We start from the raw sequence: 25196 nt of genomic DNA, 5'->3' as shown, positions 1-25196 counted from the left end.
GCATAGGGCAGACTGGTGTCTTTGTCTTTTTCTCCATGCGTCTCTCCGGAGTCGGAGAGATCTGCAGACAGCAGAGCTGCGAGGGGGCTGGAGGAGGGAGGGGAGGAAAGGGGGTGCGAGAATGCCGGAGGTGGGGATCGGCAGCTCATCCCCAGCTTGGACACCAGAGCCGCAGTGTGGCGTGCCGGTGCACATTTTAAAACACCACGTCTGTCTGCTCCTCGCTATGTTTTGTTTGCTCCTCTCCTCCCTCTCCCTCACCCCCCTCTCTTACTTCTGTCAGTTCTTCTACCTCTATTTCTATCTCTCTTTCTTTCTCGTGGCTCTTACATCACCTGACTGGAGTTTTTTCTCGTCAATGCAGCAGCAAGCAGATGAGTCAGGCTGGGCTGACTCTCCTCTACCGCCATCCTGCCTCCCCTCTCCTCTCCTCTCCTCTCTCTCTGCAGATCTAGCCAGCAGACTGCATTGCCCAGAATGGAGGTGAAAACCTGCCCCCCCCCCCCTCTCTTTTTCAACTGGAGTGTTTCTTTTACTGGTTTGAGAGTAGTGCAAAACCAACACGTCCTCTGTCAGAAAAGGGAAAAGTCAAACGTGATTCAATCAGCAATCAGTTAAAGAGCTTGCATTGAGATGCGCTACCTCACAGTGTTGTGCAGAGTTTGTAGCTGCACCAAGAGTGTGTCTGTGTATCGCTGTGTGGAAATGAGAAAGGCTAGCTCAATGGATCCTCACCTTCAGTTCAAGAAGTGTGTGTGTGTGTGTGTGTGTGTGTGTGTGTGTGTGTGTGTGTGTGTGTGTGTGTGTGTGTGTGTGTGTGTGTGTGTGTGTGTGTGTGTGTGTGTGTGTGTGTGTGTGTGTGTGTGTGTGTGTGTGTGTGTGTGTGTGTGTGTGTGTGTGTGTGTTGTGAGACAGCTCAGCCAGACAGTGCAGGCAGACAAGTGTCTCTGCTGACTGCAGATGAGATGGAGTGTTTACTGACACAGGGAGCATCAGCTACACGTGCTCCTCCACATCTTCACTCTTCAGTGCACTTAGTTTGAGGCTCCTCTGCTGGACTGAGCCTGGGCAGCCTTCGTGGCGAGGCATGGAGGTGCCTCATTTGTCTGATCTCTTACTGTCAGAAATTAGTGTTCTTTATCTGAAGGGTGCAGTTTGGAGCGTTGTTGAAAATATATCATCAATAGCGACCAGTATTTCTCTTTGATAATTCAGTGTCTTTAACGGAGACTTTTGTGCCACATTTCAGTTTTGCGATGTTTGCAATGCACCAGCAATTTACTGTAAGCAGCAACTTCTGTAAACAACGCTTACAAAGGCAGCTACTCAAGTGAGTCATATTAAGCTGAATACCAATTAGCAGTTATGTGTCAGCTTTAATAGAGGTGTGACAATCACAATAAGGGAACTTGCAGAGGGACAAAGAGGCCAGATAATTGCTGCCTGAATTGTTGGTGTGGCTGTCACAAACACTGCAAAATGATGTAACGTAATGAAGGGAAATGGTTTAAAAGTTATGACTGTGTATGCCAAACACACTACATTAGCTGAGATGAACAATGGATTGTCGTTATTGATTAATCTGACTACAATTATTTTTGATTAATAAATAAAATGTCACAGTAAAAACAAAAAAGTCAATCACAAGTTCCTGGAGTCCAAGATGACATGTTCAGATTTCTTGTTTTGTCCAAGCAGCGGGCCAAAGATATCTAATTTACAATGATATAAAAAAAAAAGACAGCAGCAAATAGTCACATTTGAGAAGCTGAAGCCAGAAGATGTAGATGCAGTTTTATTTGATAAACGACGATTTACTTTAAACTATGAATCACTCATTAAAATTGTCGGCTATAAACATTTTGTCAATTGACTCAATTGCTTAATCAACAAATAGTTTCAGCACTAATTTGCTTAACAACACCTCAAACTACAGCCTTAAAAGAAATAGTCACCACAGTATGAATTTACTGCAAAGCTCTAGTATTTTCAGGTGTTTCTGTTATTTTGTCCACCACCTGTTTCTCAGGGGAAGGCTGATTGTCTACTAATATGTTTTCATGGAAACAACAGGTGACTCCTTACAGTCCATTCATCCCTTTGCTCCACCCTTCAATCAATCCGTTTAGCCACCTATTCACCTCTCAGTTGATCAATAATGACGGCGGTGAGCTGTCATCTAAACAAGGCCATTTTGAAGTTGTTAGGTTGCCATGGAAACTGATGCTGACCACCCTTAGTGTCCATACATTTTTTATAAGCCGTCTATCCATCCAACCATCCATCGCTCGCTCCTGTTGCACAATAAAAATAGGTGGCGACAAGCACAATGCAAGTCACCCACCTGTCAGTCACTCTCGCACTTCGATTACACAACCCACTGTAGGGAGATTATCTCCATGAATCCTTTAATCTCATTCCTGCTTATCTGCGTCAAATGTCACAAAAGACGCACAGAGATGTTTGTGGGAGATAGAAAGAAAATAAATACAGTCCTTAGATAAATGTGTAGCTGGAAGCAAACTGGTGTTGTGTAAGGCATTGTTTTGTGCATATACATAGAACCTCATCAGACGCACAATTTACCACATGCAGCCTCCTTTTATCACTTTCTCACTACAGGGCTTCTGTCTGCGTGACGTAGGTGTATTTTTTTTCAATTGGGCTTCACTTTGTCAGAGTTTATGTTATCTCCATCTCTGCTCTTTGTCCAGTCACTGAATGCAATCTCCGCAATCACACTAATCATATTGTTGAAGTTGATGTCAGTCTTTCATGCTATGGTCTCATGGTCAAGAATAAAGAAAATATCAACACGAAAGATTTCAGGAAAGACTATCCCTAATTATAACAACCCTAGACCTTTTTTTTTCTGTCTCGGCTGCCATCCCAGAATCTTTCATAAATGCTCAGTTAGGATCTGGTTATAGGACAGCACTATTACTGTCATGCTCCTCAATGAGAGGCTCCAATTTCTTTGTTGATGAGAGCATTGTCATCCTGGAAGCCATCACTCCCATCAAGAAAGAAATGCATCATGGGACGACGATGATCATTCCTATTAGGTGTAAGATGAACTCTGCTCAGCCCTCTTGTTTGGATGATTGGGTGGATTTCATTCCAGTGAATACACCACACCACAAATGTTCTCTTGGATGGGACATTTGTTAACATGTCCTTCATTTTGATGTTGTTTTTATAGTTATGGCTCACAAAATGCTACTTTTTCAATATGTGTGTTAAAATGTGAATTTCATAGTTTGAGGCTGGTTCTCTCTCAGACTGTGATATGGATTTAACATCGTGATTTCTGTCTCCACAGGGAGACGATTTGAGAAAGATTCTCCTCACACGCTACTTTGGAAATCAAAAGCTTCTCTCTAAGTCAGAGCTTGGGAGTGGAAACAGCTCATCTGGCGGCTTTGTCAAGCCGTCATCCGGAGGTACTGAGAACCCCAAATAAACCCAGTAGACACTGCAATAACTACTCACTGCAGAGGAAACAACAGCAGCTAACATGACAGCACTCCGCTTCTTTGGAGAAGAGCTGTTTGACAATAGCTGGCAGACTTTGAATCTGTTTCCTAAAGGACCACATTCATATACATACAGTCTATGCAATATTTATGCTCAAACAGTCGTGGAATAAAGTGAGATTAGAATAAAAAAAAGATCAATAATGTTTGCAGTTATGTCTGTTCTGAGCTTAATTATGTTAAATGTCAATATTTAATCTCTGCAGGAGGTTCTCCCATGCTGGAATCTGACAAGCTAGGCTGCAGTGTGGTGGAGATCCAGTGTCTCTTGGACAACGTTGGGGCATCCGAGCTGGTGATTGACCTCATCGTCAACACAAAGAACGATCGGGTGTTTGAGGAGAGCATCCTGCTGGGCATTGCCCTTCTCCAAGGCGGAAACACGCAGATACAGGTGGGCGATACAGTCACTCAGATCCTATTTTTCCATGCACATCGATCAGCTAAAACTCACGCACACACACACATTCAAGGATTCAGATTTGGATTTACAGGTATGTTGATAACTGCTCTGTCTCCCACCCAGAACTCTTTCTATAACCAACTGTACAAGCAGAAGAAGTCTGAGAGGTTCTTCAAGGTTTTCTACGACCGCATGCGTTTGGCCCAGCAAGAGATCCGAGCCACCGTGTCCGTCAACATGTTTGAGCTCAGCAGCAGAAAAAGGGATGATGACAGTGACGTCAGTAGCATCAGGCTCAAGAAAGGTACAGTCGAATAATGATGCATGTTAACCTTTCTGTGCTTGTACTGTGACCAACACACCGTTACTCCTCGGCTTCACTCCCAAGTGAGGCCGAAAAACATTTGTCACCTCGGCTGTCTGGAACATGCAGCAAACGAAAGCTGAATGTAAGTGAGGTTTATATAAAGTGAGGTGGATAATAATGTCAGAGGTGAGCAAGTGGGGTCATTTCCTGAGCACAGCCGAGCATTTCTATAGAAACTGGCCCGGAGTGAGTGAAAAGCCAACAAATAGGCTCAAATATAAAGTTGAAAATGGGTGTGGTCTACCCGTTCAGCTCGGCCTTGAGTTTAAACAAAAGTGGAGGATAAATCCAGAATGTTCTTTGTTTCTCTGCTGACCTCTGTGCAGACTGTTGTTCCCTGTTCCTGCAGTCACATGTCAGAGGCCATGTGACGGCCCACATCACAAGCCTATCAAAAGGCCATTGTATGAAGATCGGGTACTTGGTGCAACAGAATCCCACTCAATAGTTGCCCACTTGTCTGTGGGGGGGTCTCTGAATTTCTTTTTTTAATATGTCTAGAATGTCATAGTGCAGGCTGCCATTGATCGTTACCTGAAATGGTAACTTTTTGCATGTTTCAGGCAAACTTATGTTCCTCCATCCATTTACAAAGCTCCATCTTCTGCCAAATATTACTGTACTGTCCAATAATTAAACAGTGAACAAACAGTAAACAATTATTATTATTATTTTTTTTTTTTTACGTCTCTTTATACCTGCATGCTGGGCTCTAGGGAAAGACTCTGGGCTTCATATGAGGGAGGACATGCGAGGGCAGCTGAAGGAGGCCTCATCAGTGACCTCCAAGGCCTTCTGTGCCTTCAGAAAGGAGCTGGATCCCGATCTGGAAGGCCTCGGCCAGAACAATGAGATAGTCGGGGCCGAAGAGGCTTTAGAAGAAACTCAAATGAGCCCAGCCATCACCATCATGAAACCAATCCTACGTTACCTACAGCTGCTGTGTGAGAACCACAATTCAGACCTGCAGGTACTGGCCCCTTTTGTGATTTGAGAGTAAGAACCATGTAGTTCAACTGCTGTTAAACTGGCTGCTGACTGACTGTTGTTTTCCTGCTCTGAATCCAGAACTTTCTGCGCAACCAGAACAACAAGACAAACTACAATCTGGTGTGTGAGACTCTTCAGTTCTTGGATTGTATTTGTGGAAGCACCACCGGAGGCCTCGGGCTGCTGGGCCTTTATATAAACGAGAGTAATGTTGACCTGGTTCGCCAAACCCTGGAAACCATCACAGAATACTGCCAGGGCCCCTGCCATGAAAACCAGGTAGGATTGACGGAAAAGTTAGTTTAGTGAATAGTTAAGTAGGTTATGTATTATTAAGTAAGTATTAAACTGGATGATGAGATTATATTACCTGAGATTTTGGTCATGTATTCATGATATAGCTTGTATTCTGTCTTTTCCTCGACTTGATATACAATTTATAGGAAAATAACTTTATGGTATTATATTTTAATGTTAGTGCCAACAAAGTGTACTGTATGTATCTAGTTTGATTTCATTCTTTTCCAGGGAGTCGTAGGTCTGCTGTCATGTCAGTAAGCATTGAAAATCAACTTGCAGAGACTTCAGATTTGGGCAGATTGGCAGTCTATCACAGTGAACATTTTGTGCTGCCACAATCTTATGTCTGAATCTTAACTGTCAAAAAGTGACATGACTATGTTGTCAGAAAATCAAACCCAGAAGCAAAAAACTCTTAGTAAGCATTAGTTGAGTTTTATTAGCATTATCTGTGCTTTAATATTGATCTTACACTGTTCTTTTCTCTGGGTGCGTTTGCATGACTTGTCAAGACGCATCTTCTTCTGATGAATTTTGTTGTTGTCCAATGTGCTTTCACTCTAACTATACCTCTTTATATTTTCCCAGACCTGTATAGCCAAGCACGAGTCAAATGGCATTGACATCATTATAGCACTGATTGTCAACTCCATCAACCCCCTGGGGAAGCATCGGCTGGACCTGGTGCTGGAGCTCAAGGTGAGGAGCAGGTGTCTCTGAGAGCCCTAAGAGGCCGCTCGATATGACGCACAGCCATTGGCACCCATTACTATAGCAGTACTTACGGGTTGTTTTATAGAAGTAATTACCTATGGTGCTCGAGACTGGGAACAAGATAAATGGAGGTTTAGTTCTATAGTTTTTACCAATTCCAAAATGTTTAAAATGGCCTGTTTGCTGGCTTCACATTATGTCTAGCTGTTTGACTGCTGAGGTTTTCAATCTTTTGATTCTGATAGAAAATGTGATTAATTCCCAAATTCCTAAAATGTAAAAGCTCATTGGTGAAGCCTTGTGTTGTAGAACAATGCCTCCAAGCTCCTATTGGCTATCATGGAGAGCCGCCATGACAGCGAGAACGCAGAGAAGATTCTCTACAAGATGAGACCCACCGAACTGGTAAGTGTGCGTCAACATGTAGACACACACACATACACACACACACACACACACACACACACAGCTAGGTCCTATGTAAAACCTGTTTTTCAAGTGAAAACACTGTAGCAGTAACTTTTCATAACTTTTGTGCATCAGGTGGATGTAATGAAGGAAGCCTATACCCAGGGTCTGGAGAGTGAGGAGGATGAGGACAGTGTTGGAGACCAGATCAAGCCCAAAGACGTCGGCCACAACATTTACATCCTGGCCCACCAGGTAATAAAAATGCCCGAGCTTGTTTTTGTCTGTGATAGAGGCATTATTGCATTCTCTCTCTCTCTCTCTCTCTCTCTCTCTCTCTCTCTCTCTCTCTCTCTCTCTCTCTCTCTCTCTCTCTGTCTCTCTCTCTCTCTCTCTCTCTCTCTCTGTCTCTCTCTCTCTCTCTGTCTCTCTCTCTCTCTGTCTCTCTCTCTCTGTCTCTCTGTCTCTGTCTGACCTTCTGCCGACCTCAGGGCCGTTGGTGTGTGTGTGTCCACGTGCATGCTCCTATTTGAGTGTGTCCTCCGTGCTAAATGATGGAAGACTTAAAGAATCACTCTGCCAGTTTTTCTAAAATTATCTTTCAGGATGTGACACCGGTTCTGCAGACATAGGTGTTCACTGGGGCCGGCAGTAGTCACTGTAATACTAAACAAATGTGGTTTGCCTGGTCCAGTGTATCAACAGTAAAGAGATAAGACAGGTGTGTTGTGTCACTGAGAAAGTAGCTTTTATTGTACGTGTGTGCGCACCTTGTGTGTCCCTTTCTTTCTCTACAGTTTATGTCAGTTGGAGGGAGCCGACAGGGTCTAGCGGGTTTCACTTCCGCCTCGTTAGAGCAAGTGTCAAACAGGGTACTTGCTTCATTATGACAAGGAAAGGTGTCATGGTGAAAAGTGGAAACACACAAACACACTCATCCACGGATGACACAAACTCAAACATGAGCTTATCAAGTATATTTAGGAATATATTATCTGGTATTTGCTCCTCAGGGCAACTGCTATTAATTGTAATTGGTGTTTGAGATAAGAAATAAATAATGAATAGGTAAATAAACAATAGTGAATGATAAACAGTAGATCATAAACATTTTATTTATAGGCAAGATAGATTTACAGAAAGAATTACATTTTGGCAATTATGTATTTGAAAGAAATAAGTCAATTGAAAAAAATAAGGAGGAGAAGAAAAACTAAAATCATCTAACGTCACAGTGTCCATTACATTCCACAGTTACATGACGGCCATCTCTATTGTTACTGTTGCTTTATAATTTCCTCCTACAGCACTGTGGCCCATATTTAATGCATCAGACAGAAAAGGAAAGAAAAACCTTCTGAATGTTTTGCTTAAGTAGGAGATTATCTTACCTTGCATGCTAAATATAAATAAAAAAGGGATTGGCCATATTTGTTACAGCCACTTTAATCGATATTTTTATAATACGAATGTGTAGAATGAAGATGTGAAAACAATGACAATCTAAAAGGGGGTCGCTCGCAGCAGGCACCGTCTCACTACCTGCTCAGCACCAGACGGCATGCAGACACAGTTAGCGACTAGCTAAGAGCCAGATATCAGGAGGTGGTAGAGAACAAAAGCAGAGCTAAAAGAGTGAATGTCGGACTTACATTCGCCAGGTGACCAGAAACACGACTCAAAATGAATGATAATCTTGTGCCTTAACTGCAGGAAATAAGCAACTGTTTGTTATCAAGTTCACCATATCAACTTAACATGATAATATGTCAAGGTTGTGGTCACACTTCTGCTGCCCCCAAGTTGGCCAGGAAATCAGTTATTGCAGGTTTAAGCATCCGATATTACCTAATTAACAGAATTATATACATAGAAGTAAGTTACATAATCATCTTCTTGTAAAATGTTGTCTTTGCAGTGTAATGTATTCCATCCACCTCGATTCTCATGAAGTTCTCTGTCTTGTCCATATTTAAAGCTTTGTGTCCCAAGATGGTTGTGTGTCATGATTAAGCTGGGGAAAAAATATTGTTATTACTTAAAGACTTTGCGATCTTTAATCGCTCTTGGATTGACACAGATATTTTCCTTGAATGCCATATAAGTTAAAAATTAGATGAATGAGTCATTTTGTTTTTGGATTCTAGCTGGCCCGACACAATAAGATCCTGCAGCAGAGCCTGAGACCAGGGTCGGGGATGGGGCCAGGGTCAGGGGTGGACCCTGACAATGAGAAGGATGACGCCCTTCATTACTATGCCAATCACACAGCTCAGATAGAGGTAAACCTCAGCATCACGTCATCCATTTTATCCTCTAAATCTCTAAAACTTTAACAAGCAGATCACATTATTCCTCTCTCTCCATGGAAACATTTATAACTATAAACCTGCAATGAGGATTTACTGGATGTCTATTTGCCAGATTGTACGTCATGACCGCACCATGGAGCAGATAGTGTTTCCGGTCCCTAACATCTGCGAGTACCTCACAGAGGAGTCCAAGGTGCGCGTGTTCACCACCACCGAGAGAGACGACCAGGGCAGCAAGGTTAACGACTTCTTCCAGCAGTTTGACAACCTCTACAATGAGATGAGGTGGCAGAAGAAGATCCGCAGTAAGTCTTTACATTCTGAATCCAGCGCTTGGAAAGAAATAATGATGGTGGCAGCAGAGGCAGGCTGCAGGATGGTAAATCATGATAATCATCCGGAGTGTCTGGTTATTGTTATTCCAGAATATACTGAAGGGCCTGCAGCAACTTTGTGTGTTTGTGTGCTGTGTCCCTGTACTTATGCTTCCTGTTCTGTTTGTGCAGAAAACAAGGCTCTGTTCTGGTTCTCCCGCCACATCTCTCTTTGGGGGAGCATCTCCTTCTACCTGGCCTGTCTGGTCAACATCGCTGTGGCTGTGTTCTACCCCTTTGGTGATGATGGAGATGAGGGTGAGAGTTTCTGTTTTTTTGTTTTTTCCCCAGATAATCTGTGTTATATGTTGTCTTGAGACTGACTTACTGACAGATGTGAGCATGGATCAAACCTGTCCTGGTCTGGGTTATGCTAGATAGACAGACGTTGTTCATGTTAGTTCTCTGAATTCGTCTCGTGCTTTCTCAAACCCATGTATTTATTTCCTTGTCAGTGTGATCTCCACCAAAATGATTTGACCTCCCAATGGAATCTGAAATTTTCCCTTACCCTTACTTTCCCTACATCTAAATCCTTAGACATGTTTCAGAAATCTACTGTTGGTATGACAATATAAATGCCCATTTAAATTCCAATTAAACTCTAAATTTACCATCTAATAATCAGCACAGCCATGTGGAAACCAGTAATAAGCCTTGACTGTTTGCCAAAGTGTGGACAGCTCCTGGTGCTGAAATTAAATCTAATAAACTTACCAGAGAACTCACAGATGGAAAAATAAAAGCAATTAATTTTAATTAAACAATGCCTTATCTCTTTAATGCAAGCACAGTCATCAGTGTTATTCAACCAAAAGAAATTTGACAGATTTCACAAACAGAATTGATGAGAAGTTTCTGTTATTTTCTTACGTTCCAAAGACGACACACTGACTGGCTTTTTTTTTATTTCCAAGCAAATTGAAGAATTCAGACAAATGACTGCGATGATGAAAGTGGTCAGTGGCCAAAACTAATTGTCAGCTTCTGCATTAGATCATTTAGAATGACTAAACTATGAAGCCTTCAGGTCTCCGACATCACAACACACAGGCCAATACACTGAAGACATGTTGACCTGCCACAGTTTAGCTGCTTCAGTTTCAGGGTCCTGGTTTTGTGCATGCTGTCTCACTGTCACACTGTCATGACTTCATGGGACACCTGAATAGAACAGAGCTACCGTTAATGTTATTAAGACCTGTTGTTTTTCTGAACTTTTTGAAATCCGTTTGAAATCGGCAATTGGTGAGGTTGTTTTTATTTAACGGCCCGACACAACCGTAGTCCACCCACTCAAGTGTTGTCACTTATTTGCCTGATTAGATGTATTCAGGACAGTATATGAGACAAAATGCGCTTCACTGAAATCCTCCTCACTCTCTAGTTGCACCTGATGAGGCGTGACAACTTAGACTTTAATCATCTTCATTAGTGTGTTCAGATTGGTGACCTCATGTAATTCAGACAGGTTATGTTGCGAGATTAATCTCAGGTTTTGTTCAATTAATCACTTTGTCAGCCATGTCAGTCACATATCAGGGGGTTTTAAAGTCCATATACGGTTTCCTACAGAGCCATGAGCTTCACTTCAGTGGTTTACAGCACGAGCTGAAGAAGAGACGGCTGTTATGAGCGATGAAGTTGACGGTCCCAACGGACCACTGTTTGACATTTTAAAGTGTTGCCTCTGACTGTGTTGTGCTAAGTTAGGCTCTTAGCTCAGGTGAATAATTCATCAGAGATACGCCATGTTTCAGAGCATTGATGTGTGGTACCTTGATTGATGCTTTATTCTTCTGTCCAGGCATCTTGTCCCCGTTCTGGAATATCTTTCTGTGGGGGGCATTGGGGGTGTTCACCGCATTACTTCCTGTCTTACCCAAGCCGTGGGGCATCCTGTTCTTCCTGGTGTCCCTCATTCTACGTGCCATCTACACTATGGGCCTCGGTCCTGCCCTGTTGTTGCTGGGTACTGTCAATGTAAGTAATGAGATTTGACCCAGTGTTTTTTGGGGACATCTTTTCTCATCATTCTTGCCTCCTCAGACGTCAAAGCTGACTTATTTTTTTTCATCCCTGAGCCTTTTTTTCCCTTCTCTTTCAGCTGTTCAACAAGTTAGTCTTTCTCGTAAGTTTTGTGGGCAACCAGGGGACGTTCACTCGAGGCTACAAAGCAGTTGTTATGGACATGCTCTTTATCTACCATTTGGGCTATGCCATCATCTGTGTCCTGGGCCTCTTTGTGCACGAGTTCTTCTACAGCTTTTTGGTAAGAAATCTCTTACACATTTTGCTTCCATTACATTGTGACCGATTGATCGGCGTCGCACTTCAGAGACAAACACTCTGATCGTGCGAGGACAGTTGCTCTGAAAAGAATCAATTTGCTGATGACTCACTGATGTTGATCTCCCTCCACAGTTGTTTGACTTGGTGATCCGAGAGGAGACACTGCTCAACGTGATAAAGAGTGTGACGAGGAATGGCCGCTCTATCATCCTGACAGCCGTTCTGGCCATCTTCCTTGTCTACTTCTTCTCTATCATCGGCTTCCTCTTCCTCAAGGACGACTTCCGCATGGAGGTGGACCGCCTTCCTACACCAGGTCAGAACTTCCTGAACCATTAAAACACTCTTAGCCGTTGTAAGGGACCAGACGCTCTGTCTTGAAAAGTTTCTACAATGTTAAGTAGATTTTACCTGAGTTGTAGCTTGACTCCTATCTTGGCAAAACAAAAGGCTATTATTCAGACAGCCTATGTAATTGCAATGTCCCTTTGTTGCATATCATCCCCCATCTTTCCCCCCTTGTTTGCTGTCAGAACATTCAATGTCCATAAAATACTTCTTCTCAAGACAGACTCATGGCAGCGCTTGGGACTCAATACTATATTTTCAGTTATGCTGTGGCTGCTCTGCTCCTGAATTTAACCTTAGTTAACTGGAAACATGTCCTTAACCCGCACTCTTTTACAGTGCTGTCATAAACGTCTATGTTCTGTTTGTGTGTTCTTTTTCTGCTCTAAACTTATCACTAACTCAGAGATTTTACAACCAAGAAGTTAATGAGTTTCAAACCTCAAGCAAAACAAAAGATAACTGGCTGACTTGGCAGTTGGTGGCTCTACATACAATATGTCAGACACTTTAACACTGTTGACAATAACATAAAAGAATGACAGTGTTGGATTGTATGTATTTTGTCTGATTTTTGTCACCTTTTTGAATTACGATTTAACAATAAAAACTGTAGAATCAATGTTTACATATATGCTCTCCACGTAAAAGAAATGTAGAATATGTACAGTACAGTGTATACACATACCCAGACACATGTTTTGAAAACACTGTGTAGAGTGTGGGAGTGTTAATGAGCTCCGGCACAGTGCACGGATGGTCAGGGAGACAACCTGCCAGCACATGTGCACCTGTTGCATAACCTGGTGGCCGCGCCATCCTGTGTTTTGCTGAGTGGAGCACAGCAGACGCGGCAGAGCAGTGGTGGGTTATGTAACCAGCTGGGCTCACACCTGTCTGTCTGTTAGCTGTGGGGTGAGCCAAGGCACAACCAGAGCTCCATCAAAGCTGAGGAGCGCCGTGTCCACGCCGCTGCTGCCTCGGGCCTGTGACCCCTGTGGCCCCGCCTCAGCCCCCTCTGTCCCCTCCACTCCTCTTCTTCTCCTTCTTCCTCTGCCTCTTGTCTCTGAGCCCTGCCCTCTGTCCTCCAGCTTGTCAGGGAAGAAGGCCCTTTTGGTGCCACTCTGGCCCAGGTGTACAGTTCCCCTTCTGCCTGTCTGCCTGAGCTGATCACACTCAAGTACAGCTCCTCTGCTGCTCAGGGCTTTGCCGATGTGCAAATGATTTGTTCAGGTTTTTTCAGCAACACTTCACCGCCCACCCAGCAGCTGCTGCCTCAGTTTACATAATGACTGACTATATCTTCCTTGCTGATTTTACCGGTGCTGATGAGAATTAAGCGGGAAGGAGTTTTAATGCCTGTGCACACTTTAATCATCTTCTTCCACTTGTAGATTCTCAGTGCTGTTATCATTTATCAAGTTCATATTATTTTACTTTCTTTTTCTCTTTGAAAAGGAAAAGGGAATTTACTGAGTAACAAAGAAGTTGCTGACTCATGCACAAAAGATAGCTGCCCTGTTTCAACACCTAAACCTGTTCCTGGTAAGTTTTATATATGATTAAATATTTTATTTTATTTTATTTTATTTTCACCCTACTCATTACAAAAGTCATTACTGAGTGGACAAGTTTAAGATTTTGTGGTTTGACCGATGTGTGGGTGTGCATGTTACCTTTCCTTCAATAGTCAGTTCCTGAAAGGTTACTCACACACAAACACACACACTGAGACATGCACACACACACACACACACACACACACACACACACACACACACACACACACAGAGGTGTGCACACAAAGAAACTTGATGAGGCAGAGGGGGTGACTCACACTCCTGTTTGTTCTCCTGCGTCTCTATGGATCACCTGCACCATAGGGGCACACACGTGATCTCATCCACATCCTTCACCTCCTCTCTCTCCTCAGCAGTCACGCTGTGCATGCCATTTCCTATTTACAGTACATGTACATTTCATATGTGATATAAATAATATATCACATTTCTATATAGTTTATAGAGCCTTAATTCTGGATCATTTTCATTTTGACCTGTTGCCTTCTCACATTTGAGGAGTTGAAAGTATCCATTTGATCTTTAGTCACACCATTATCAGCTGTTCCCAAGAAAAGGTGTTTTATCATCAGTTATTATCAGTTATGAAAGTCAGCTGAGCTGAATTAGGTCAGACTGTGTTTGAATGAGTTTCTTTCCCGATCTTGAACTTGAGTGTTAAGTGGTCTTAAAATCTTCCACACACTCTTTGTTCAATTTCATTCAAGTCAGTTCAGTTAAATTCAGATTAATTATTTGAAAAATTAAGTCTGATGTTGTGGTTGTGAGAGTTCAAATGTTGTATCTCTATGTATGTCAGGCCAATCTTGTGTCATTTGTGGCTCATTGTTGATTTGATGTTGATTTCTTACTGGCTGTCCATTTGCTGTAACACAAATGTAGATATTCAGAATACTGCACATTTATACTTGTTGTCTACTTTACTGTTTGTATGCATTTTCTCTTAATAATAATAATATATATTTTGTATCTTAATAACTTCTTTGTCGCTCTCTATTCTATCTATTCTGTCTCTTCTTGCCCCTCACATGTTGTCCCATGTGTCTGGTTATAGATGAAGATGATGGGATAGAGCGGGTGTGCGACACTCTGCTCATGTGTATAATCACAGTGTTGAACCAGGGACTACGTAATGGAGGAGGTGTGGGAGACATCCTCAGGAGACCCTCCAAAGAGGTAAGACTCTGAATCAGTGTGTTCACTTATTACAGACTTAAACTATACAGAAATGGCATTTGTGTCGCATCATCTTCTCTTTAAGATGAAATTAAATAATCGTAGTGATGGTGAAAGTTAAATGATGCATTTTCTTCACATTTTACCTTTAACTCGACCATCAAGGAGCCTCTGTTTGCGGCCCGAGTGGTTTACGACCTTCTGTTCTTCTTCGTCGTCATCATCATCGTTCTTAACCTCATCTTTGGTGTCATCATCGACACCTTCGCTGACTTGAGAAGTGAGAAACAAAGGAAGGAGGAGATCCTGAAAACCACCTGTTTCATCTGTGGTGCGTACAGCTATGTGGTTCACTCAATACTGTCCGCAAACGATAGTGAACTGACACAACAGTATATATATTATATATATTAAATGGAGGCAATGTCTTGCAGGGCTGGAAAGGGACAAATTTGACAACAAGACGGTGTCCTTCGAGGAGCATATCAAATCCGAACACAACATGTGGCACTACCTTTACTTCCTGGTCCTGGTGAGGGTGAAGGATCCGACCGAGTACACCGGCCCTGAGAGCTACGTGGCTCAGATGATTGCGGTCAGTTGACTAAACGTACATACAGTACACACACAGGACCTTTTGTAATGCACCTTAGAAGTTGCATCACACAAGCTGCTCTATCATCAAAATGCTGTAGCTTAGGTTTCAGTGAAGAACTTTTATTTCTGTGTATACAACAATTTAATAATTTAGGAATTTGAGACTGCACTGCACTATTTTTTAAGATGGCACACAAATACGTAAACACACCCCAGCCCCAGAGATTTTGTTTATTATTCCAGGAACATATGGACAAACAAACACATTCATTTCACCCTCTAATTCATATTTTGCTGGCGAGCCTTACCAATCGGCATACAAATGTCTCTGTGTTGGAGTCTTGAAGTTGCGCAGCCTTCTTGACTTTGCAGACTTGCACAGTGTGCCAGTGAAGCGTGAGCCTCTACAGCAGACTAGCGATCGAAATATGAGACTGAGCCTCTAGGCCTGTGCCAAGCATCCCAATTTATTCCCCCCCCCCCGCTGCTGAAGAGAGATGGGTCTCTGTGCTCAGGCTCAGGTAGTCCTCACTATGCTGAGCTCCTAACCTGCTGGGACACACTGTGGTTAAATAGTAATTAAACCCAGTCCAGCTCTATTATCATCAATGCACCAACTTGCTGCACTGACACACAGACAAGAAGTTGAAGGATGTAAGGGCAACTAAAGGTGTTGCCGTTAGGTTAATGGATTCAAATGAAGCCTCGGAGCACAATGGCACATTTTGTGATTAACATTTGGCCATGATGGGCATAAGAATGGTGGCATTAGAATGAACAATTTGCATAACAAACAGGTGACAGACATTGAATTAATATGCATCAGCAGGTCTTCCAGCAGGTCGGTTCTGTGATGCCAGGCCAAGGTATTGCCATGTGATGAGGTAATGATGAGTCAGGAGTTTATATTAACACCTCCTAATATGCTGCAGAGCAGAAGCACCCACAGAAGAGTAAAGGTTTTAAAGCCTCTAAAAACTTGGTCCCAGATTTTTTAGCTTTTCTCAAAAACATTAAATACTCGTCTAAATATGGAACAATTCAGGTTGGAGGGTTTTTTTTTTTTTTTTTTTTATCTCACACAACTTCACCTACTTGCAAGGTTCACGAAGAGGGGAAAGCAGTCCAAACTTGTAACAATATTAACTTTATTATCCAGCATGTATTGGCTTGTGGCTTTCATCAGGGTCAACAACACTTTACAAAGAACATTTAAATATGATGAATATGGAAGAAAAACATTTAGAGTTTTAAGATTAAAGACAACCAATCACATCAACACATACATACACACAGCAGCCGATACGGGTATTCACACATACGTGGCTATAAATGAGCCTTACCTTGTCTTCAAACTTACTGGTTATCTTCTGTAAGGGTCTTGTCTTGGAGTGGACCACAATCTATGGCTAGACTACAAATGTATAATTTAAAGCCTTTTTGACAAAGTGAAAGTGTGGAGATGAAAAAGATGTTATTGGTTGCATTATGGGGAAACGTAGGCTCCTGCGTTTTTCAAAGTTGGCCCCTACTAGTGGCTAAAAGTCAGGATATCTCAGTCATTGCTGCTTTCGATTTTGACATTTCTTTTTTTTCAGGTTCAGATTTTTAATTGATTTAATTGAAGAGTACAAACAACATGTACAATACAACAATGACAAAACAATGGCATCCAAAAATGAAATGCAACATAAACAACTTAAACAGAGGTAACGTGCAGAAGGTGACAAAAGTGAACTTTATGGAAGTGTAATACTAAAGTCCCTCTTTAAGCCAAAACCTTAACCTGCTCACACACGGGTTTGGCTTGATGTTAAGGTAGGGATCTGTGTGTGTGTGTGTGTGTGTGTGTGTGTGTGTGTGTGTGTGTGTGTGTGTGTGTGTGTGTGTGTGTGTGTGTGTGTGTGTGTGTGTGTGTGTGTGTGTGTGTGTGTGTGTGTGTGTGTGTGTGTGTGTGTTTGAGGGCAGGTGGGAGGGGGGCAGTTTTGCAGTTTAGGGATCCACTTGTTAAGCCCCATCTTTATTCTAATGTCCTGCACTACTGCACCACAGTTTGGGAGCGACAACTCAACATGAAGCTGCTGGACTAATAAAAACTCTGCCCTCCCCTCTCCTTGTTGGAAAAGAGCTGAAACCGGATGACCTCAAACGCACACACATACACACACACACACACACACACACACACACACACACACATACACACACTGACTCTCATAATGAGTGCATCTGGTAGGGTAGGACAGAGTGATGTAGTGCCAAGCAAAAGAGAAGGATCGTGTTACACAGAGTGTCTGTTGGTGTGTTGTGCATGTGGATGTGAATCAGTGTGCGGGTGTTTGTGTGTAAAATTATGACAGCGACTACAGGCCTAGCAGGTACTGCAGCAGCCACAACGCTGTTACATAACCCATCTCAAGTGGCCTGCTAATAGCTCAGCCCTGCCTGGCACGTGCTCTCCTGTCCCTTTCTCTCTCTCGCTCTCTCTGTCTCTCTCTCACTCACACACACACACACACACACACACACACACACACACTCACACAGCGTCACATTGTGAACCCTGCATTTACTTTAAAACACACATGTGACAAGTTGTCTGTAACAAAAGCAGCAACAGTTCAGTGTCTGAATAGAAAAAGAGCCTGCACTTTTGATGTAAAGTGAGGGGAGAGGTCAGATTGCTTTTTGTGTGTGTGTGCGTGTGTGTGTGTGTCTCTGCTGGTAACTGTGGTAAGTGATAGTATCTGCAGGCGTTCTGGTACACTCTCTGTGTGCTGTGTCATTGTATCTCCTGACTCTGTATATTCTGTATCTTTGTGTATCTTTGCGTTGATCACAACTGTTGTATAGCTACAGCTACGTCACTCAACAGCCAGATTTCAAATTCAAAACACTTAAATTCCTGACCAAAGTGCACAGTACTGCAATATAAGGTAAATAATGTATATTACTGTTTACACAGTGTAGTTTTCTGAAAGCATGGTGAGAATATCAGAAGCTTAAAGTTGATGCCTCTATAGCTACAGCAAATTTCATAGTGAATGAATATAATTTATATTTTAATAATTTCATTATTTACAAATAAGTCTCCAAACGGTTTAAAACAATCACAGCCGCCTGTTAGAAGTTGTCACAGCGCGCTGTAATCTCTTCAAGTTTCTTATTTTTTCTCACCAACAGGCCCAAAGGTATTGTATTGTATTATTGGAGTTAATAAATTGTTAAAGTTAATAAATGACTCGAAACTATCCACTGTTGATTAACTAATGGATTACTATTCATTGATTCATTACAAATTTTACTGAATTGATTGAGAGGTTTTAAAGAAAATGTTTAGACAACCTTTTTGAAATGTCTAGATGAGTGAAGTAGTTGTTCCCTTACCTGGGAAATGGATTATAGTATTGTCATGAGTTTGCATTTGCTCTGATCTCAAAAACTCAAATAAAAGTGATGCCTGAATATAATTCAATTTGAGACATTTTCAAAAATGTAGTAGTTGGGAACTCTAATTGGAATTTGACTCTTGTGTGTGACATTGGTGACATCCGAGGTCGTTCCCACAGTATGTTTACAGCACCGACCAGACTTGGTTAGTTTGCCTTGCAGCTTCTCTGCACAGCTGAAGTACAGTATGTACATGTACGTGGGGAAACACACCAGCAGCATGGCGGCGGCAGCAGAGTGAGAGGCACATGAATGTCTGTAAATTCATGCTCACTGAGGTGTTTAAATGGATCAGTGAAGCAACACTAAAACCTTGACTCATTCAGACAGTGCTGCGCAGCACACAGTGGACTACTGTACAGTCTAATGAACAGCAACAAGACATGAGTGGGATAGTTCAGATTCTGTACAGTCACTGTTGAGTTTTATCTCATTCATCTAGAGATGATGCTTCAACTGACGAGTGACTGTACATTCAAACAGGATATTGTCTTCACCCCTAATAACGTCTCTTAGGTCTCTTTATTGAATCTTTGAGGTTACTTAATCCATCAGTTAGGGATGACTCGATAAAACAAGCAGTAGATAGTCCTCAGTTTCAGTGATGCTGAAGCTTTGTCTTTGAGCTCACAGAGACTTCGCTGTGTTTTCGAAGCTGTGAGAAAGGAAGCTATTCTTTTTTTTATTTTTATTTTTTTATTAGCTGCTTCATGCCAGAGGCCCAAATTAGTGCAGGATTTTCAGGCAAGCTCTTATAGAATGACTCTTTTCATACTGTGTAGCTCAGCAGTCACACTTTATCAGTCTAACGGCTTCCCCTGTAGCCAGGGAAAACATATTCTAGTCAGAAGTAAAAGTAAAGAAGTAAAGGAAATGTGTTCATGTTGGTTACATATGATAATTGCAAAAAAAAAGTGATATGCTGACTATAATGATGATGGTAACGCATTAGATGTTAGCATTTAGCATGGAATGATGCTAAATGTTAGCATGTTAGTATTAAGCCTGACAAAGTGCAGCTGAAGCTGAGGGATTATGAGCTAAATGCAAAAGTCTTCAATGTACAATTTAGACTGATGAGAGCTGAGTGAAGTGAGACAAAGTAGAGCTGAACCTGACAAGCTGAGTCCGCGAGGAGATGAGATGAGATGAGACTGCACAGAAGATAAACCCTGTTCATTTAGGTGACTAACTGGTTATAATTTCCCCTGCTGCCAAACAGATCTTTTCTTTTCCACTAGTGGGGCAAAATAAGTAACTCAACTTCTCCTCTACTCAGCAGTTTTGCTTTCTGGTGTTAAGTGATTTTATAGCCAAAAGCAGAATTTAGAACAATTGTTTAGATTTTGACTTGAGTTACATTTTAGAATGAAGCACGGGTTTGTCATTAATGCAATAATGATTCAAATTTTTTGTGCTTAACTTAGTTTCTTGGTTCTGTTCATGAATTTCAAAGGCAGAATGAATTTGGATTTGGATTTTTTGGCAATCCCACGATGTGTCTCGGCCATTAATGTCGCACTCTGCAAAGTGTGATAAACTCATTAATTATGGAAACAAAAACAAATAACCCACACACCCCTGCATTCCTCTGCTCATGTCCTCTTCTCTGTCCTCAGCGTCTCACACTGATCAGCTTTTCTATCCCTGTAGTCTATTCTTATATAAGAGTAGGTGGGAGAATACCTCACTCCTCCTACTGGACTTAATGTGGTGCCAGTCAAATCCCACTCTCAGCACCTTTTTAAGTAATTTTTATCAGAAGAACTGGCAAAGGAATATTACATAAGATCAGCTGATGGCAGTCTGTCTCTGTGAAACCTATCTCACTTGCAGAGACGCACGAGAGCATGCGTGTTGCAAAACACACACACACACACACACACACTATCTCTCTCGCAGTCTGCTATGTACATATCCATGCAGATGCACACCAACAGTACACACACACACACACACACACACACACACACCCACACGTGTACAAACACAGACGCACTTAAGTCCATTACATAATGCTATAGGTTCGTTTTGCTCTATGTTTTCTCATGGCATTGCTGCAGATGGTCTGCTCTGTCCACTGCACTGTTGGAAAAACAGATAATGAACTACATGTTTCAGTTTTGCAGGAGAGCACACACACATGCGCACGCACACACGCACATGCGCGCGCGCGCACACACACACACTCACACACACACACGTGCACGCACGCACACACACACTATACTCCCAGTTGTGTTCTCGATAGACGACAGTGACTCATCCCCACATCAACAGTGTGTTTATGGAGTGGGTGAGAATTGAAATGCCAGTTACTGTTCATTTAGTGTATAATTGCTATCTGCAGTATCCAAGAGACGATAGTGCTGCTTAAAAAATTTTACACTCTGAAGCGCGAAACAGAGAGCGGCTTCCATTCTGATGGAATGATTAATATTAAACCTCCTCTCCTGTCTCCAGTTACCAACACTTCTCTGTTTACTCTCCTCCTGCAGTCTGGCTTTAGCTCTGTAATGCTCCCTGCATGTCTATGCAAATCATCCCAGTCGTTGTCTGTGCCAACATACTGTTGCTGCCGTCTCTCTGACCCCCTGAGTCAGCTCTATTTTGGCCTTTTATTCCTTTCACCTTTCTCACTGTTTCTCTCACATCCCATCTCTCCCTCTGTCCTCCCCAGGAGAAGAACTTGGAGTGGTTCCCCCGTATGAGAGCCATGTCTCTGGTGAGCAGCGAGGGAGACAACGAGCAGAATGAGATGCGCTCTCTGCAGGAGAAACTGGACAGCACTGTCACTCTGGTAACTCAGCTGTCTGGCCAGCTGGCTGAGCTCAAGGAACAGGTAAAGTGCCACTTCAGGCCATCTCTCATTGCTGTGGTGGGAAAAGCTCTGGTCCGAGCACCTGAATGCCTGAGGAATAATCTAAGTCCTCCCGTTTTTTAAAAAGTGTATATCATAGTAACATGTTGTTTAGATGCATGCCGTTCAGCCAACTGTAGCACATGGACTGAGAACTCCATGTGCTACCTGACCTTGAGACTCCTTTCACCTAAAAACACCCGAGGGGCAAGAGGTCACATGGAAGAGGCGGCGTCAGCAGTCTCATTTTGCCATCCATCTCTGTACTGAGTTCAGTTATCTAAATGGATTCTATCAGACCCTTGATGCTCCTGAATGCAGCATGACAGGTGACTATCACGTCAGCGATCAACGCAACTGAGAGCCGCCAGTGAGCCTCTGGCTGTTTGGATGACTAGCTCTGCTGCTGCAGTGTGACTGATCACTCTCATCACCTGCCTCCCCTGCATGTGATTCCAGTCACAGGCCTGTCCTTGTTCCTCTTCTGCCAGATGTGTGAAAACAGCTCCTACTGGAGGATCACACTCCAGTAAACAAAACAACAACCTCTGTCGACCTCTGTGAGCAGTTAAGTCTGTAACGTCACCCTGCTGGCCGGGATCCCTCGTGTGGCCCCTCTAACAACCAAGTCTGTGTGCTGTTGAAGCGCCCCTGAGCAAGACACCTTATCTCTGAATCTGTAGCTTGGGTCAACTGCAGGCCTTTTATTATTCTTATCTAGCTTTACAGCAGAAACTGACAAACATGTATCCATAGGGTAGGCAAGGATGTCACTCCATCTTTATGATAAACAGAGTGTACACCACAAGAGGTGAGTGTGTTCATGCGGGCCTGACCCCAGCTCTGCAGTCATGAGGGGAGGCCTGCAGGTCTCAGACCAGCTGTGACTGAGAGGAAAGTTTCTCTTGCAGCTACTCCCTCATTACAACCTCTGCTGACCTTGGCACTTTACAGCCGAGATTGTGTGTGTGTGTGTGTGTGGGTTTTTGGGGTTCTGCACAGCGTACTCAATTTCCTGTAATCTGCATGTATAGTTTATGGTTTACAGAACCAGTGGCCTTCATTTATGACGTCAACACCGAAATCACTGCAAATGTGGTGAGAAACCAGCCGCGTCTGATTCATGAACCTCTCCCTCCCCACGCACACTTCATCCAACATGCAGGTCACAGTTCTGCACAACACATGACGGTGTCCTCTAATGAAGTTTCCAGGGGACATTTTCGTGTCCAGTCATAACAGTGAACAAAGCGATTTGCGTAAAATCCATGGAGAGGATTTATCTCTTATAACATCTCAGTCAAATGTTGAGAAGGAACTCTCACAAAGTAATTGTTTGCAGTGCTTGAAACGACTAATGTGAGAAGTCTTGTTGTGCCATTCACTCCATTTTTTTGGTAACACAGTTAATCCAGATTCATTTCTTGAAGTAATGAGACAAAGATTCATTTTGTTTCGTCTGAATTAATTTACTTGCTCTTCGAGCAGAGATTTAGAGAATCATTTCACCTGCACTCCAAGTTCAAATAGATAAACACTCTGCGCTCAAATGTAATAATTATATGTGAACATAGTGGGAACATTGTGTTTTGCATAATAAAGTTCCCACTAGAACAGTAAGGGCATAAATACAGGTTTGCGCATCATGTGTAGGCTACAAGCAAAATTAAAAGCCACTCCAGGTTGATGTTTTTTTTTTCTCTCTGTCTCCTCCACAGATGACAGAACAGAGGAAGAACAAGCAGAGGCTTGGGTTCCTGGGCCCTCCTCAGCCCAACCATCACATCCCAACCCACTGAGAGGGTTCAGGGCTCAAACGGGACACAGTGATGGGGCCACTCGCCTGCAGGCTCGCCGTAGATACCAGATAGAAATGTAGACACACACAAACTCCAGCCTACAGAACAACATGTACTCAAAGTACACTTACAATTACTGAAGAGGCCATAGTGCCTTTTTTTTTATGACACAATCACTGCCTTATCGGATACAAACTGTGCCTTATGTGCTCACTCGGCCACTAGGAGCAGGCTTTACTGTACAGAGGAACTGGTCTCTGTGAATGATTGGCCTGGCACGGCACACATCTGCCAGTGTAGTGTTAGTGTGCCAGACAGAGGGCAATGTCAAGGTAAAGTTAATGGTTAAGTGCTGTCAAGTCGGTGGACGGCCATGTCTCGGCCTTCGTTCCTCGACTGTCTCAGCGCTGATGTTGTCAGAGAGCGGACCGACTGGCTGCTCTGAGGTCAGTGATTGGCGGTGAACAGAGAATTGAGAGGTTTTTTTTTTCTTGCATCACCGATTGGCCTCCAGGGGAAGAGTGTGTGTGTGTGTGTGTGTGTGTGTGTGTGCGCGCGCAAACATCAAGTATTCTTCCCTTAACCTTTTTAGATTTCTGATGGTATTCATGAGAAAATGTGCGGTTTATAACAGGAGTATTATTTTGCATTTTGGAAAAGGAATCATGCTGCCTTACTCAATAACTTTTATAAACTATAAAGTACATTGCAATTACTGAAAGTGCACTTTTTAAGAAAAATTTAAAAAAAGGGTAAGAATTTAAGTCAGTAACTGAAAACAGTGGTTAGTTTGGGGTATTATGTTTGCATGCTTTGTGCCATGTTTAAAAATGCATTCACTGCACCATTTCAGTTGCCTTTTTACAGATTTCTACAGAGTATATAAGTAACAGAAATGTGAATGAAAGTAATGATTATCTGTGCAGAACTTACTTGAAATTTCTTTTAAATCTAAATCTTATATTGGTACATAATGTAGTGCTGACTGAAGATGGTAAGCTTACAGTTCTTTATTACAATATGAGCATCCTCATGGCTATAGAGATGTCAGCTAATACTGTAATATTCACTGTATCTTCTCCAATCATCTTCATCTTCCAATGTTTCTTAATGTTTCTTCTTTTTTTTTTAGTGTAAATCATCCTCACTAGTCTCTCTTGGACTGCAATTTATTATCGGAGTCTGAACTTGTGTTTTTAAACTTGCACAAACTAATGGCAGATTATAAGTGCATGCACTTGGTGGGAACTGTCCTGTGACACTTTCTGGTAATACAAAGTGTATAGAGAAAAGTGTTTTTATGTGGTCGGATGTTGTAATAAAATTGTAACGAGACACATTTGCATGATTTGAGTCAGCAGCCTCAGTTCTTGTTGTTGGGGATGAATGAGCACTCCCCCACACTCACCTTGACCCCCTCTGCACCCACCCACACACTCAGTGTTTATTCACACTTGTACTTGTCCATGCAGGGAGCACAGGACCTAGGAAAAGACCTGTCTTCAGTCAGACAGGATAATATTTTTGCTCATGCAGCAGGGATAGTTATCGAATATTAAAAGCAAAGTTAACCAATGCGCTGCACATGCCGTCACTGTACTGCTTTTGTGTAGCTCGTCTTGACATTTAATTGCAGCTAATTAATAGCTGATATGATGCACAGAGACTAGACCAGACTCTGGAGTTTAAC

At 42.5% G+C, this 25196-nt stretch overlaps 1 protein-coding gene across 1 annotated transcript in view; it reads left to right on the top strand.

Moving 5' to 3' along the window:
- The window catches only part of itpr2 (inositol 1,4,5-trisphosphate receptor, type 2), a 54561-nt gene extending 29707 nt beyond the window's left edge, over positions 1-24854 (top strand). Inside the window, exons 38-57 of the mRNA XM_070908014.1 lie at positions 3323-3443; positions 3743-3930; positions 4063-4243; positions 5023-5276; positions 5375-5575; positions 6185-6295; positions 6620-6715; positions 6854-6973; positions 8866-9000; positions 9143-9335; positions 9537-9644; positions 11212-11387; positions 11512-11676; positions 11829-12012; positions 13503-13589; positions 14679-14800; positions 14966-15131; positions 15235-15395; positions 21528-21689; positions 23426-24854. Of these exons, the coding sequence (XP_070764115.1) occupies positions 3323-3443; positions 3743-3930; positions 4063-4243; positions 5023-5276; positions 5375-5575; positions 6185-6295; positions 6620-6715; positions 6854-6973; positions 8866-9000; positions 9143-9335; positions 9537-9644; positions 11212-11387; positions 11512-11676; positions 11829-12012; positions 13503-13589; positions 14679-14800; positions 14966-15131; positions 15235-15395; positions 21528-21689; positions 23426-23506 (3012 nt within the window). The 3' untranslated portion in view covers positions 23507-24854. The remainder of the gene's footprint in view (positions 1-3322; positions 3444-3742; positions 3931-4062; positions 4244-5022; positions 5277-5374; positions 5576-6184; positions 6296-6619; positions 6716-6853; positions 6974-8865; positions 9001-9142; positions 9336-9536; positions 9645-11211; positions 11388-11511; positions 11677-11828; positions 12013-13502; positions 13590-14678; positions 14801-14965; positions 15132-15234; positions 15396-21527; positions 21690-23425) is intronic.
- The last annotated feature ends 342 nt before the right edge of the window (positions 24855-25196 follow it).

This window comes from Enoplosus armatus, chromosome 6 (assembly GCF_043641665.1).
Source record: "Enoplosus armatus isolate fEnoArm2 chromosome 6, fEnoArm2.hap1, whole genome shotgun sequence".
In the NCBI taxonomy this organism is placed as follows: Eukaryota; Metazoa; Chordata; class Actinopteri; order Centrarchiformes; family Enoplosidae; genus Enoplosus; species Enoplosus armatus.
This window is presented reverse-complemented; position numbering and strand designations above follow the sequence as displayed.